The sequence below is a fragment of the Eucyclogobius newberryi genome, unplaced genomic scaffold (genome assembly GCF_026437365.1).
Source record: "Eucyclogobius newberryi isolate DKJ021-1_F unplaced genomic scaffold, fEucNew1.0.hap1 SCAF_7, whole genome shotgun sequence".
NCBI lineage: Eukaryota > Metazoa > Chordata > Actinopteri > Gobiiformes > Gobiidae > Eucyclogobius > Eucyclogobius newberryi.
Genome location: NW_027316389.1, coordinates 14,077,448 through 14,094,496, shown reverse-complemented (window position 1 = coordinate 14,094,496; position 17,049 = coordinate 14,077,448). Strand labels below are relative to the sequence as shown.

Genomic DNA, 17,049 nt, shown 5'->3' with positions numbered 1-17,049 from the left:
AAGCTGAACTCTAATGATAAGAGTCACATTTTAAATCCTGCTTGGACATTTTGGGGTAAATGTAAAGAAGAGTAAAGCTGCAGTTAGAGGAACGGTCTGATAGACAGTACATTTGGCATTTATTGGCTCCATTTCAAAGTTAAAGCATGCATCTGTCACTAATAATGAGATTTAGGGACTTGTAATGCAGTAAAATAAAGGTTTAGGCGCAAAACTGACCATGATTCTTCCCAGAATGTTTGATTTGACTGGAAATAAGTGGATTTAGCTGTCTTTGTGTGTTTCAAACGCCCAGGAGCATTATAATTACTTTTCATCCGATGCTGGAAAAAAATAAATGGGTCGTCTCAGTGTTACGTTTGAGGTATAGTTCAAAGTTTCCAAGGTGACAAGGATTCAGTTTGTCCTGGAGGGGCAGTGTTTTCCACAGTGTGAGGGTCACACTGCCCTCTAGACTTATGTTTGAGTCACAAAATCAATCTGTATATTATTATGTATTTACTCTTTGCCTGAATTGAACCGGACATATTTTCGATGTACAGTGTTTAGAAACCCAACAGAAAAGCCACATTAAACTAAAATAACTTCAAATTGTCATAGCTCAAAATAGACCTGATCTTCTACTTGCAAAAACAATAACATACTTGATATTTATTCTGGATATAGACATGGTTAAGGTTACATATTATGTCTTAAGTGCAGTTTATATTCCGTGCATTCATTCTGTGTCTCTACATTTACCAAACATGTTTCTTTTGTGTTCCACAGTTTCCCAAACCTTGAATCCGAGGAGGCTGAGAGGTGAGTGCAGTGAGTGAGCTTTTAAAGTATGGCACGTATTTTTAGCCTGTGTCTATGGAGAGGAGAGCTCACCAAAGTCACAAGATAAAAATACCACGACTTGGATTTAGACGCGCTGCCAACAACATACTTGAAAATATACAAAGTGAACTGCCAGAGTATTGTAGGTTAAAGGGCAGCTGACCACAGAGACACGTCCATGTCACGTTCCTTTCGCCTGTGCTGAAGGTGTAAAGAAAGGAGCTGCGGTCGTTTCATTCTGCAGGGGTCATTTCTCCATCACAAGACTATTTCCTGTAACTTAAACATGGCGGTCACATTTGGACTGGTCTCATGCTCGCATCTGGTGAATGGTGGAAGGTAACGAAGTACAAAAATTAAAGTACTGTAAAGGATTGAAAAGTAAATAACTTGTTTGGTTTGAGGGGTTCTTGTTTTATCATATATGACGTCCTGAAGGCTTTGAGTTCAAGTCTTGGCTTTTTGCAAACAAAAATAGGCTATAAATAGTACAAGTCGAAAAACATTGAGAAATTGGTTGATAAAAAAATCTGGACAATTGGCTCTGTGCACAGCAGTAGCTGGCTAAGCTAACGTTTCTCATAGCTAATGCTAACTTTTATTAAAATGTAAAATGTAAAGTATAAATAAACTACCAATTACATTTCAAAGCAAAGATTGATCGATTGTTTAATGTGAAGATTATTTCAGTTTGTAATTGAATTGAATTTAATGAAAAAGTTGAATTAGCATTAGCATTGAGATACAAACATGTTCCTTTATAAACACACGTGTTCTTTGGTTAAGTATTTCCCTTTTTTGTAAAGTTTTTAATATCTTATATCCACAACTCACAGTTCACTGCCTGATCTTATAGGATTAATTAATTTGAGACTAATTAAACAAATAGAATTATACAGGAAGTACTGACGCTAACTTTGAGATAGCCACATGCTGTTGTGCACAGAGCCCATTCTTTATCAAAATCACATTTAACCCTTTAATATGTTAAAGAGTAACAATTTCAACCCATACTTCAATATTTTTATTTGAGTCGATTTTTAGATGTTACTTTTACTTTTTGCTCCTGTATCTGTACACAATTGAATACTTCTTCCACCGCTGCATCTCGTGAGAACTAAATGACTTGTTACAGCAAATTACAGTAGGAAATATTAAGCCGGGGGTTGGGGCGTTTAAGAGGGATAAGATGGCAGCTGGTGATAGACTGTGTCACTGTGTTTTTGTGTGTTTGTGGGGACTAAATAATCATGAGAAAATGTGGTGTAATAGTGTGTTTTTTTCTCTGCAGTTCCACAGACAGAGACGTGGCGGGTGATGGAGAGATCAGGTAAACATGGCAACCATCACAAGAGGCCGTCTCTATGGAAACACTCATCAAAAACCCATTTTTCCCTGATAATAATTTCAGCCCAGCTCTTTTCCTAGTTTCACCTTTTATCTGCTGCTGTTGTTTCACGTTGCGTCATTGCTTTTTTGTCGCGTTTGCCTGTAATGTTTACATGATAAATAGCTAGTAGAGATTGGAAGTCATTATACATAATCACCCTGCATGGTTTAGGCCAGAAATCACTATCATCTGCTGTTTGAGCACGGTTTGAATATTTGCTCAAATGTGTTTCTTGGTGAATAGAAAGAGGGGCCCTGTGGCGTACGCATCCCAGAAACCCTGGCTGCTGAATGCGACTGTTGTGGAAAACATCACTTTTGAGATGCCCATGATCAAGCCCAGGTAAGATTATGTTTTTGTTTTGTTTCTAACAAGCTCAGTTAATTGTATTTGTAATTTAAAGTACTTTTTGTATGCACCTGCACAGGAACTGCAGATTCAAAGTAGCAGTAGTTAAATCTGGGGCAGATGATACTGTCTTTCATAAAATAAGGAGTTAATACTGATAAAGCCTGATAAATAAAGATGAAACAAATTAGACAATTTGGAGATTTTTGTGTGTGAAAAGCCTCATTTCTAAAGTTAAATACAGAGACTGCTGTGTAGTTGGAGTTTTCTGTACATGTGCTTAAATTGCCTCAGTGGATAAATAAACATATATTGATTGATTGATTGATTGATTGATTGATTGATTGATTGATTGATTGATTGACTGATTGATTGATTGAATATGATCTATATCCACATATAGAGGTTGGTAATGTATCAAAATTGTGATAATATTATGAATGCTGGTTTGAAAATGGCTAAATCTGAATATTGAGTACATTGTTTATTGTACAAACAGAGCTGATTATAAATAAAAATGTAAAAAATGTGTTAGAAACTTTTAAATAAGGCAATATTTCTGCACATTTCTGTTGGATTAACATAAAATTGTATGGATATCGTTATCAGGAAAACGAATGAGCTATTAATGTTTATCGCCCTCCCCTGCCTTTTTTGTATAAACGTTTATTATTTAATTAATTGGTTCTTGTCAATTTACAAACTAAGAAGGCAAATTTAATAATTCAATGAAATAACATCCTCTGAAACACTTACTTTGTAGTATTTATGTCTTAACGGTAACCATAACGATCAACATACTCGCTCCATATTCACTCTGTGCACATTGACCATCACCTGTGTGTCTTGGCTTTGCTTTGTATGATGCAAGATGCAAAATAAACCACTTTATACTTAACACAGACTTAACACACCAACCGCGAGTCAATATTCCATCTATTTGCAAATCCTAAAGTAATATACCCACAGGCCGGCAGATAGACTTGTGTGTTAGAATTAGGGAGCTCATGGATTAGATAGTCAGGTTTAATCAGTAGGTTTCATAGGGTTAATCAGAAAACACCAATCAATTCAGCAGAAAACAGCCAACAGCCTCTTCTCTCGGGGCATTGGGTAAATTAGATGTCCAACTACATTTCCACCGCTCTGGATTGGCATTGTCTGAGGAGAGCATCGAGATGGAAATAGTTCTATACGCTCTGGATGTGCGTATTTATGTGACTATACTATAAAAACTATACTCACGCTTTCATTGTAAACACTATAGAAGAATCAGATGGAGATAAATGATACTCGATTCTTGATTCCAGTCGATTGAAGATTCTTTTCTATGGATTTGGAAATTAAACCCACGTTGTCGTGTTGGCAGCCACCACAAACACTAAAATAGTTGAAGATTAAGTATATTTTATCAGTGAATTTTACACTTTGAACTTGTTGAATTTGTGGGATTGAATTTTTTTTGAATATTTTAAAAAGGAGAATTTGTCATTTTGAGCTTGTGAATTGAGAAAAACTGATTTAAAACTGATTCTGCAAAAATGAGTTGGCTTGAATTCAGAATTTTAAAAAAACAATTCAGAGGTTCCTATTGTTTAAATCTGATGAAACAAATGATCAAACTAAAACTGTGAACAATCCCCCCTTTGAGTTTGACTGTCCTGTGTTTGTTCAGATACCAAGCCGTGATTGAAGCGTGTTCTCTGCAGCCGGACATCGACATCCTTCCGCAGGGAGACCAGACAGAGATCGGTGAGCGGGTCGGTACTGCGCTCACGTTTCTATTCCCCTTTCTTCTGTTTGGCTCCAGTGGAGGAACATTTTTACCAAAAGCCCATTTGTCATCATTAAATACAGAGCTATGGCACGTCCCAGAAGCAGAATGACCTTGTCGAGCTCAGTATAACATGTTTGGAAATTGGTATGTGTCAAAATGAGCTGGAGCAGGTCAGAGTTCTTTGGTGGAATTTGCAGTTCATCTGTCAGATTACAGACGTGTTGACCTGGTTTATGGTTCATATCTCTGTAACTACTGAACCTATCCACGTGAAACAAAAGCTGCCAACGGTCAACATCTTCTCTGGCAGTGATTTTTTTCTTTCATAATGGATCAGAAAATGGTGCCATTATTCAACCCCAAAGATGTGATTGTTTTCAGTTGATGTGACTTTAAACGATAAGATTAATATCGAGTTAGTGGAGCCAATCCCAAACAAATAAAGATCAGGTTCAACATTCGTGGACACAACCGTTTATCGTGATACTTTATTTGAGGAAACGTATTGCTATTGCGAGCTACTGTATTGAAATATCACCATGCTTAAGTGTTTTGTGATAAATATGTATGTGTTTCTTTACAATAGTGTTACATCATGTGCAATGTATTGATTATCACAGTATTGCCATAGCAACAGTGTATCATGACTCATGCATCGTGTATTACATTGAACTGTAAAGGACCTTGTGATTCTCCTTCCTGTATTAAACTTTCTGAAACACGGTTGCCCAAACGTTTTAGCTCTGCAGGCATAAAATTAATATTAGCACAGGCATGTCCAAACTACGGCCCGGGGGCCAAATGCGACCCTCATACCAATTTTTGTCAGCCCTCCGGCTTCCTGCTAAGTTGGTCCAAACAACAAAAAGTGGTAGTTTTTACTGTAAAATTGGAGAGATTGAAGCATTTCGATGTTATACCAACATAATATTAATGTTCCAAGTCTTATTAAAGGTGTGGAGGCATCAAAACTATGTCAAATGCAAAAAATCGACATTTCCGGGTTGTTTGTGGCCCTCTGCTCCGTATAAGTTTCAAAATGCGACCCTTTGTGAAAAAAGTTTGGACACCCCTGTATTAGCATGTCGAGGGCTGAACCAAATTTTGTCTTGCAATTTTATTTGGACAAGAGATTATGATTAAATTGTCCTTTTTTCATGTTTTTAGGGGAATAGACTTGATGTGGTCTCCTTTACAACTACTGTCTTTTCAGCACAGAATGTAATCAAATAGATACTCCTAATAAAAATCTCAGCACCACTTCACGGGCCAAATTAGACCCCCTGGAGGGCCAAGTTTGGCTCCTGATTCAGAATGGGGCCTTGAGGTACCACCAGGTTTGCCTTGAAAAAAAATCTGAATTTGAATTTCAGTTTCAGGCATCGATTTAATCCAATACTTTACAGTTTGTAAGCGTCCTGAACAACCATCTTCATCAAAAAAGAAAGAAAAACAATCACCATTACCAAGTTAAAAGAACCAAACAGACAGTATTTACCACATTTTACCAAATACTTTAAGTGGTGAGGTGGTATTCCAATTCTCAACAAAGGGATGAAATACACACTGATCTAGAATGATTGCAGATTCCATTCAAAACTGTCTATTATTTGACTGTAATGTGTATCCTTCATTCGTGGTGACATTGCCTTGTAACTTTTAACCATTCTCTCCCAGAAACAATCAAGTAGTCCCGCAATCTATAGCACCGTGTTTGTTCAGTATTGTCCTCGTACCATTTAACGGCGTCCAGCCCTTCTCCAGAGTACACATCATGCTGACATTTGCTCTTCCTCAGGGCGTGATCCTGTCCGGTGGGCAGAAGCAGCGCATCAGTGTGGCCCGGGCCTTGTATCAGACCACCGGTGTCGTGTTCCTGGTGAGTTTGAGCCCGTTTGCTCTGTGGATTAACCCGGTGGCCCCGTCAGCCGTGATCAGTATTCACACTGTTTCCACAGAAGATCCCAGACTCAGATTGGCTTTTTGGTTAGTTCTGTGTAACGCTTGATGTTCTGAAATGCCAGGTCTTTGCAGAGTTTGTTGTTGTGAAGTAATAATCAAAGAGTAAGCTGGATTATTAGGAGAAATGTCAAGATCAAATGACTGCAATTGAGAAAAAAAACAGATGCTGATTTTCAGTTAGTTTTCACGCAATAAAACAGCCACTATGTAGAAAAAAGATTTAGTCAAACCAAATTGACCTCTGTTGTGTCCAACCCAATCAAACCTATTTTTATTTAACAGATCAATATCTATATTTTTCCTACCAGTATTTTAAAAGAGACATATAATGCTAAATTGACTCTTAAGAGCTTTTTACCACGTTATTTATGTTTTCTGTCAGCATTAAGCCACTCAAAGTAGTATTTTGAGCGATTCATTCCCATTTTCCCCTGCCCCCATACACACTAATTACCCTTATTTTTTTTGTTGAATTGTTCATCTATTTGTTTCGGGCAGATAGTTTAATCGCATTGAAACTTAAATGCTATTTCAATGGAGGTAAATATCAAATTGCAAAGGTTGCAAAGTACCATAATTTCCTCCACAAACAACACAATATCTGAATACAAACAACACAATATCTGCATACTCTTATTCTGTGTAAGTTTAGATCTTTACAAACATGTTCTTAGTTGTCTTTTTGTCAATTCTCTTGGATGCATTTGAACAAAATCCGGTTATTAAAACACAAATATAATCACAATTGCAATTCTTACCACCAAATTGTTTAGCTCTACTATTTATCCTTTTTAAAAATATGTTTTTTTTGCTTTTTAGTGAGACAAATAAACAACAACATTATAAAAAAATACACACAAAAAAGAGAAAAATCAAAAAAAAAATGAATGAATTTGCTTTTGCCTATCTCTGTACTTTCTAACAGGACGATCCATTCTCGGCGTTGGACATCCACTTAAGTGACCATCTCATGCAAGAGGGCATCCTGAAGATGCTCAGTGAAGAGAAAAGGACTGTGGTGCTGGTCACTCACAAGCTCCAGTACCTGCCCCACGCCGACTGGGTGAGGCTCCTTCATCTAATGTTGTCACCGGAGTCAAACGTCAAACTCTATTCCAGTACAAAGAAAATACGTTTAAATAAACCCTCTTAAATTTAAAATATAACTGTGCTGTGAAAAATCACATTTTAATTTATTACATGAAAAGAACAAATCTGGCGCAGCCCTTTGAAGTCAAACTAAAATTAGCATATTGTTTTTCAGTTTGTTTGACCTTTTTGATAAAGAACCCCATGAACATGCGTACAGATGACAGACTCAGGAAAAGTAGTCGTTTTTTGTGTATTAGAAGACACACATTTTATACAGTGTAATTACATTAATACAGCATTTGTTTAAATTACATTACACTAGTCAAGGTTTCTTTATTAGTAAGATTAGGTGAATTAGTTTGAATATATGGTCTAACACTTGTTCTGAAATACATCAAGACCATTCTGAAACTATATATAAAAGCAAATTAAATTCATGGCCATTTGAGTAACTAGTTTTGAAAGTAGTATCAGTTGAGGTCTTTTTGATTGTGTTATCGACAGCCCTGCTTCAATCACCCAGTTTGTGATTGCATTGCTTCTCTTTCACATACAATTGAATGTCGAGTCTTATCTCGAACGTATACAATTAACGAGATTGCTTTGTCTGTCGTTTGTTTTTCCTTCGCTCCGACAGATTATCGCTATGAAAGACGGCACGATTCAGACTGAGGGCACTTTGAAAGACATCCAAAAAGCACAGCCGGAACTGTTCGAGCAGTGGAAGTCGCTCATGCACCGAAAGGACAAGGAGTTCGAGAAGGTAATCACGTTAAAATGCTGAATGTCTGTGCGACGTCGTGGACTTAGTGAAAATGGTGATTCACACGTCGGACCGGATCCCTTTAAGGCAGGGGTGTCCAAACTTTTTTCACCAAGGGCCGCATTTTGAAACTTATACGGGGCAGAGGGCCACAAACAACTTGACAATGTCGAATTTGTTGAATGACAAAGTGAATCATTCAAAATTTTGCATTTGGCGTAATTGCGATGAGCCTCCACACCTTTAATTAGACCTAGAACATTAATATTAGGTTGGTATAACATCAATATGCCTGAATTTGTCCAATTTCACAGTTAAAAGTACTAGTTTTTGTTGTTTGGGCCGACATAGCAGGAAACTGGAGGGCCAACAAAAATTGGTTTGAGGGCCGCATTTGGACCCGGGGCCCTAGTTTGGACATGCCTGTATTAAGGCCTAAACGAGGTCACCGTGTCTGTCTGTGCCTCCAGGAGACTGTCGCAGAGAGCGCCACAGATCTGGAGAGGAAAAACCTGCGCAGGGCCATGTACTCGAGAGAAGCGGTGAGGACGGCGGACGAGGAGGAAGGTGAGAGGTCAGAGGTCAAAGACAGTATGGGCGACACATGTGGGTTAGCTATAAGATACTCTGTCCTTCTTTCTGACACCATTTAATGTCTAAAACCTTCAAACACAGCCTCCGCTAAAGGTGCACTATGTAACTTTTCTGTTTGTCTCCGTGGAAATGTATTCGCTTTGCATGAAAGTTCCACTGTATGACATTAAACGCATTCATATTGCATTTATTCAGTTATATTCAAGTGTTTTTTTCCTCAAATATGTGATTGGTCTCTCCAGAGATCTATTTGACGCTGTGGAGATGGACAAATTTAATGTCATACTGTGGAACATTCCAGGCAAAGCAATAACCACATGGAAACATCTGAAATAAGAAGTTAATAAGTGCTTGAAATGTGCAGTATTTATCTTGTTTTGAGTGTATATGACTACTTTGACGTAAGAATGCCAATGAAACGAGCATAATCTATCTTGTTTTATTTAAAATGAGAACGGGACAAGCATTTTCTAACTCTAAATGAGAAAAAAAATGCTGCCACACTTGAAATAAGAGCACAACTTGTTTTAAGAAAGTCAAAATAAACTCAAATTAAGATAAATACAACTTATATCAATCCCTTTTTAACTTATTGTCTTACTTAAGATTGTACATTTTTCCAGTGTTTACCTGAAAAGTTACATCGTGCAGCTCTAGCCGTAAGATAAGTTTGAATTTAAATGAAATAATGCAAGAATGTTTCACTGCGAGTCGACAAAATTAACTAATTAGATACTTAAATGACTGTATATCACGCATTGTGCATTAGGTGTGATCAAAGTTATACGTACACCTTTGAATTCTTGCATTGGTTAGGTACAGCTTGTCTAAAATGTTTCGAAAAGTGCTGTTAATATTGAGTACTTCTTCAAACTAAATTTAAAGGAACAAATTTAAATAGATATAATTTGAGGCAATGTGTCAACTTTTAGATAATATTGTGAATGTAGTTTTGAAGACATGCCAAACTTGAATATTGAGTACATCGTTAATAGTAAAAAATGCTACAACATGCTACATGCTACATGGGTGTCATAAACTTTCAAATAACAGTATAAAGTGATATTTCTTTTACGATTCATTTCACACATTATCTGACACGTTTCACATTCATAAATCTCCACTAATACACATTTCTGTTGAACTGACACAATATCGATATCGGAACACACAAAAAAACACACACAAAAACCGAGACATTCACTTTTCTCTGGCTATAACTTGATTTTCCCCCTATTATTTTGCGTAACAAAAGCGAATGCTATAACATCCTTATGCAAAACATCCCTCAAAATCCTCCTCGTGTTTTATATACTGCGTTATATAAATGCACAGTGGTTTGTCTGTAGGGCTGACAGTCACACCTGCTAGAACAATGTGTTTGTCTGACACTGTGTAAAAGCTGTGCGCCCCGCAGTGGGTGGCGCAGCGTCCTTTACCTGTGTTCTGTGTTGTTTTCTGTGCACTGGTGCCTGGACTTGTGCGATGGCTGCCACACAAGCCGCTGCGCTCATGTTCGAACGAGCAGGTGTGGCCACAATGCATGACTCAACCACCACGACAACTGTGAGAAGAATGTGGCACTGTGAAAGAAACCCGCGGCCGTTTATATCCCCCCCGCCCGCCCCGCCCCTGTGACAGATGTGTACTTTCTACCTTTCGTCCCCCGTTCTACCTTTTTTGTGACGTTTTGTTTACGGCCGCAGCATGATACGCAGATACACGGCGGTATAGTCTGTCTTTTTTAATCCTGTCAGCTGTCCTGTTTTTCTTATCCCGCTTCTTTTGCAGCTTGTCTGAATGTCCAGGACACCCGCAAACGCCCGCAGCATGTTGTTATGTGGTAGATTTACAGCGGGGAAAGGGTAGTTTGTGTGTGATGGCTGCTGTGTTACGCTCACCGTGTTCTATCTGTGGAGATTAGGGATGTCAAGATTGCCCAATCGATCGATAATTGGGATTATTTAAGTCACAATGCAGTGGTAAAATGTAAAAAACAAGGATTGAGCACTGGAAAATGTGTTGATAGGTGAAAATAAGTTGGAATAAGTAGTATTTGACTTGTTTTGATGATATATTTGACTGTCTGATGATAACATTGCCAATGGAACGAGCATGAAATATCTGAAAATAAGAAAAAGACAATGCATTTTGTAACATGACATTCACTGTGCAGGTGAAAACAACAACACAAACATGTTCTATTGACAAATCCTATTGTGAGAAAGTCTAAATATATTCAAATCAAGTTAAATATTACGCAATTCAATCACTTTTTAACTCATTATCTTATTTAAGATTGTCATTTTTTTTCAGTGTAAAGTAAAAGTAAGTCATAAGAATTAGATTAATACTGTAAAGCTAAAGTAAAGGGATTTTAATGTGGCTGTTTGTGTCATAATAACTTGACTTTTGCATTCATAAAGTTTGATTTCATAAAGCTGCTCACATACTATTGGAACAGTAATGCGATAGAATGAAAGAAAATTACGGATTTCACTCGTTTTGGTCTTTGTCAATTAGAATAATCGTTATTTCTTGTGACGTTTCTTTTCACAATAGCTGAAACAGAAACGTTTGATATCGTGACATCCCTAGCTGAGATACAAGCTGATTTTGTGATTTACAAGCTGATTTTGTGATTCTATAGCTTGTAGCAGGCTGTGTTTTATCCTCTCTGGTGCTCTTTTTTTTCCTGAATTCCAAGCATGGTAAATATAAAAGCGGGGAACGGAGGGCGGATCTGTCAGAAATGTGAAAAGAGCTCGTACGCAGTGAGTCAACAGCCAAAGAAAAGCATGGGATTGACAAACTGAACATGAGAGGGATGAAATTGAAAAGAATGATTACATATTTGCCACTGTACAACACTCTTGAGGATGCATTATGTAACATTTCTGGTGCATTTCTCCATGGAAATCGTATCATTATTGCAATAAACGTAGCTTTCTCGCATTTATTGCTAAAAAAAATTATGAAATCTTGCACTTTATAATAACTACACTTTTATTACCCTAAATACCGGATGAACAAAGACTTATTGCATAATGAACTAATTGTTTATTAAGAATGATACAGGTTCAGTAACAAGGCAAAGCAACTTTATTTGGACTAATCTTGCTCAGTGCTGTATAAATTCTGCTACAAAATGACTTCTGGGACTCAAAATAGTCTTGATTTTAAAAACCGTGTCCAGATGACTATTCCCTTTCTACATTAGTGTAATACTGTGCTCTTTAGATTTCACTTTAAATGTTGTTTTTGTATCTTTTCTTGACCAGACGTTTGCTCTGAGCACACCAAAATGGCCACTCATTACATTAAATAAGTGTGTGTGAATTAGTGAACTCAAACACGTTGCAGCTTTATTTGGAGAGCACTTTATTTCATCCACAGTCTAATTGAAAGTGCTTTACAGTGGACACTAACCTGGGGGGGCGCCAGAGATTGCAGAGGGTCCCACGAGCTTCGCCTGGTCAGAGGGTCAGGGCGTAGAAGTGATCATTAGTGCAAATAAACTCAAACAAAAGAGGGGAAATCTGCTGGGGGAAGAAAAACACCTCAGTCTTTGTTTATTTGTTAGTTACTTGTTAGTCATTGTTTTTTATCAGGTAATAGAGTTGTCAGGGCGTCGAGGAAAAACAATTAGGAACCACTGATTTAGAGAAAAGGAAAAGATGCGTTAAAAAATCACAATACAAATAAATAAAACAAATACTTAATTAATATCCAAAATTACGGAGCCCCGCTAGTGACATCAGCGAAATTATTATATTTTCACGGGGGAAGAAAAAAAATTACTTTTTTTTTTTTTTTTTTTTTTTTTAATTATCGTGATAATTATCTCGTGGGAACGTGACAATTAAAAAAAAAAAAAAAAAGGAAAATAATACTTTTTTTTCCGTGAAAATATAATATTTCGCTGATGTCACTAGTTACTGAGGTTGATTCATTCTTACTAAACGATTTGTTCACATTGAATTAAGTCTTTTTTTATGCTATTTAAAGTGCAGTTATTATAAAGTGGTGACACGTTTAATGCCGTAAAGTGGAACGTCCCAGGCAAAGCCCTAACATTTCCATCGAGACGAGTGGACTCTCCACCAGAACCGCTGCATGGTGCACCTTTAACCTCCCGTCCCTCTGAACGCGCTGCTGCTGTGTCCTCAGAGGAGTCTGTGGAGAGCGAGGACGAGGACAACCTCTCTCAGGTGATGCGTCAGCGGGCCACAATCCCGTGGCGCTCCTGTGGCTCATATCTGTCCTCGGCCGGACTCCTGCTGCTCTCGCTGCTGCTCCTGTCGCAGCTCCTCAAACACACGCTCATGGTGGCCATCGACTACTGGCTGGCACACTGGACGTCCCGCGTGATTTCTGCCAAGATCGAAGCCACAGCTCGGAACTGCTCCGTCGTTCAGGTGAGAAACGGGATCGAAAAATTGATAGAAATGAGAGGTTATGCATTTTTCTATGTGTTTTATGATAATTTAATGACATATACCAATATTTGTCGATTTTTTTCAAAGTTCTTCATGCTGCTGCTAGGCTTTGTGTTGCTGGGCTCAGAACAAACAGCACGATTAAATGCTCATCCTCTAGAGGAGAGTGCGTTGCCCCTAAATGTCGGACCACACTCGCCAAAATCAGCCTTTTTCCTCTGTGGCCGTGAGGCATTGGAACAATTTGCAAGCAAAGATTAAAACTTACACTGGATTTCAAATGTTTGCACGTTTGATGAAGGAATGGCTGTTGTTTGCACACATTTTATTATAAACTTGAATGAAAATAATGTGTTTGGAAGCCTGATAGAAAGGATGTGAGAGGGAGAGTAAGAGAGAGAAATGTGTAGTGTGTGTTTGAAGTGTGACATTGGATGATTTTAGATTTTTGTCACTCTGATTGCTCTATTTATCCACATACTTCAAATTCAGCTCTCAAATACTTCCATGACATTTACCCGCTCAGGAACATCAGGTGTAAATTAGCATATGTGTTATAACCTGGCACCAGCATCTGTCCTTTCACTTTGTCTTGTGGTTAATATATTGTACAAATAAATAACACTTTACCATGTCAGAGAAATGCTCCTCCACATTCCGACTGGGAATTATGACCAGCAACTGAAAACTAAAATCTTTCTTTGCTTTTTGCGGCCTAATTTTTGTTTCACTTTTAGAAGATTTATGACACTTCAACTCGCCCAGCAACAAACTGACCCACGAACATCTTATTTAATGAGAGAAAGTAATCAGCTCAACTATTTTCAAAGTGCAAGTCTGTATCAGTGATAAACAGTGAGTGTAGCTGAAGTGTTCCTGTTGTTTATTTAGTTTTCTACTTCTTTTTGACTTGAGTTTCTTTAAATGGCAGGTACCTTTATATTTGTTTTTAGACTTTCACATTTAGTTGTGTTTTGAGCTGTCACAGGAGAAAATGTCATTCATCACCACTGACTCGTGTATTTTGTCATTCTCTGTGAATGTTGAGCTTCCACCTGCACAGCCTCTGTATGGAGGATTTGCTGAACATGCCAGCAGAGTTGCGTAACTGATTTTGTGTAATTCCCTGGTGAATATCCGCTGAGTTGTGATGACCTACAGTGCTGCCAGCTCCAGAAGGAGAGTTTGCCCAGCAGCAGCAGCAGCAGCCAGATGCTTGCTGTATGTAACTCGACAGTGAATGGAAAGCGACATAGTTTGGGTCAATATTATGATAAAGTTAGATGGGGAAAGTGCATTTTCACCTAAGGCTTTAAGCATCTCGAGCAAGGATCTTTTTTGTCTTCATTTTCACTGCAGAATCGCTGATTGTGGTCGTACGGTGATAGACAACAAATGTATCTAATTCATCTAGGTCAATTATATTCATAGGTTTCTTTTGTTTTGTTTGCTTCAATGGAAGTTATATATAGTGATGCAATAGGAAGGATTTAGGGCTGAAACAAAGTAACTATCGATTATTGAAAGAATAGTTATCTGGATTATTAGCAAACTCCGAGAGACGAGGTTTTAAGACTCATGAATAAGATAAGATATTCCTTTATTGTCCACACGTGGAGAAATTTCATCGTTGCAACGCAGGTAGATACAGAGGAAAAGAACAGATAACTTGTAGGAAGTTTAAAAAACACTCTTAATAGAAGAACTCTTATAAATAAAACTCCTATAGACAAAACCTCTCATTTCCTAATAAGGAATGGAGGGGAAAAATAAAGATAAAATAAAATAAAAACAGCTAGCGTGAGACAAGATAATACTAATGATAATAATAATAATGGTAAAATAAACATCAGTTATATCGAATACATGTACTTCTTAACTTCTTCTGAGGCAACTTTGGTAAAAATCTCATATTGATCTCATATTCATCTCATATTCCTTTTTCTAAACAACTAATCGATAAATGAAAAGATGAATCGATCAGCTAAACAGTCATTAGTTGCTTGCCTAGAGGGATTCATATTAGGCCACTCAGTGATGACTGAAGTTGCTAGTTCTTACATCTTTGTAGTGTAGGCCCAGTGTGGGACATTTTGAACAACAGCTGCCACAAGACCCCTGCAGGCGAAGACCAGTACTGCATGTGCATTTAAACAATTACAGCCATGTGAATCCCTAATTCCCAGCACAAACACAGACCATGTCCAAAGGTTAAGCTTTTTGTTGCACACTATGAGGCCATTCTGGCTGTCTACACGTTATCATGTTCCCGTGCTTTCATCCGCGAGCGCAAAATGCTAGCTCCAAGTCACGTTTCACTAATGCCACGTGGAGGTTAAAGACACAGCCAGATTCGATTATCCATAACGACACACCCAATGTTAAATATTCGGTCACTTGCTGCCAGGGATGAGCGGTCTGGCTGAGCTCCTGCTTTTATCTAATCTCCAGTCGGATGTAGTCTTCTGTACGGCATGAAGCCAACCGTGCTCGAGAGTCCTGCCACGCTATCGGGCACATTACTGCCACTTCACAGCACTGTCCACCTCCTTCAGAGCCAGAGAAGAACTGGACATAAAAAGTGCACTGAAACAGGAGCACAGGGGCCACGTGGTTTGAGCTCAGGCCTAATAATAAACGTCCCCCACACGTCAAAGTCTGCCCTGGGTTGCAGAAGTAAACTTCCCACTCATATTTCCCATAGATTTTTCAAAATGTTCAAATATCCAAAGTGCGATAGAGGCTAACCAGCTATAACGTGGTTGTTTTTAGTCCAAGAAACGTAGCTAAAAAACTAAGAAACAGACTTTTAATGTTATTTTCTGAATGTCTATGGGAAAAATGTATGGTAAACTTAGTGGGCAACTGTTGAGCTCCATTTGTGGCATCTTTTATGGATGAACAAATAGGTAAATGTAAAATGTAAAGGTTTCCTGTCACTCTACAGCAGGAGTGGGCAAACTATGGCCCACGGGCCACATCCGGCCCGACGGGCCTTTCAATCCGGCCCGCCAAGCTTGTCCAAGTAATGCCCTCAGGCATCTGTCTGCACTTGTATCCTTAATAAATATGACGTGAAATGAATTAAATAATAGATTCAATAGCCTATTTTTGACAGAAAAGTGATATTTTATTTGATATTTAATTTTTGGGATTTTTTTTTTTTTTACACCAATGATCGTGGGCCGGCCCTCCGCTACTTGCCTGGATTCGAATATGGCCCTCGGAGGAAAATAATTGCCCACCCCTGATCTACAGTATGTGACCTGGGGAAACACATACACTGATTCAGTAAGGTACATTTAGCCAAGGTTTGATTGAGCTTCAGTGACACAATTTCCCCTGGGGGCCTAAATTTTGGGTATTTTCTACGCCAAAAGTTTTGTTATTAAGCTTGTAAGATAGAATACAAAGAAAAACATGTAGTAAAAAGTACTACTAGTTTGGACACCCCTGGTCTAGACTCTTTTGAATGATTGAACTCTAAAACAAGCACTTTACATTACAAGCACTTTCTTATTGAAGTCATTTTTATCATTTATAAACCTTATAATTTATTTTAATTGTGACTGTTGTTGAATGTTTGTTGTTCTTCTTAATGTTTTGTGGCAAGACAAATAGCTCTCTGAGGACAATAACGACATTTAGATCGACATGAAGTAAATTTAACACGTTTAATATATTGGATCCATTGTTTTATATTTTTCATACGTTTCTTTCTCTAACTTTTTTGTTGTTATTTTGTATGAGACCAAAACATGAGTTGAAACCGTAACATTTGAGTGGAAGGAGAAGGAACCAATAAGAGCATCAATCACTCTAACACTGCCAATTACCCAACAGCTTAATATTAACCCCAGAG

At 38.0% G+C, this 17,049-nt stretch overlaps 1 protein-coding gene across 1 annotated transcript in view; it reads left to right on the top strand.

Moving 5' to 3' along the window:
- LOC140349342 (ATP-binding cassette sub-family C member 8-like) overlaps positions 1-17,049 on the top strand; it is a 41,733-nt gene that overhangs the window by 11,228 nt on the left and 13,456 nt on the right. Inside the window, exons 8-17 of the mRNA XM_072435639.1 lie at positions 698-801; positions 2,114-2,152; positions 2,456-2,554; positions 4,236-4,320; positions 6,136-6,216; positions 7,225-7,362; positions 8,029-8,154; positions 8,625-8,724; positions 10,211-10,276; positions 12,919-13,166. Of these exons, the coding sequence (XP_072291740.1) occupies positions 698-801; positions 2,114-2,152; positions 2,456-2,554; positions 4,236-4,320; positions 6,136-6,216; positions 7,225-7,362; positions 8,029-8,154; positions 8,625-8,724; positions 10,211-10,276; positions 12,919-13,166 (1,086 nt within the window). The remainder of the gene's footprint in view (positions 1-697; positions 802-2,113; positions 2,153-2,455; positions 2,555-4,235; positions 4,321-6,135; positions 6,217-7,224; positions 7,363-8,028; positions 8,155-8,624; positions 8,725-10,210; positions 10,277-12,918; positions 13,167-17,049) is intronic.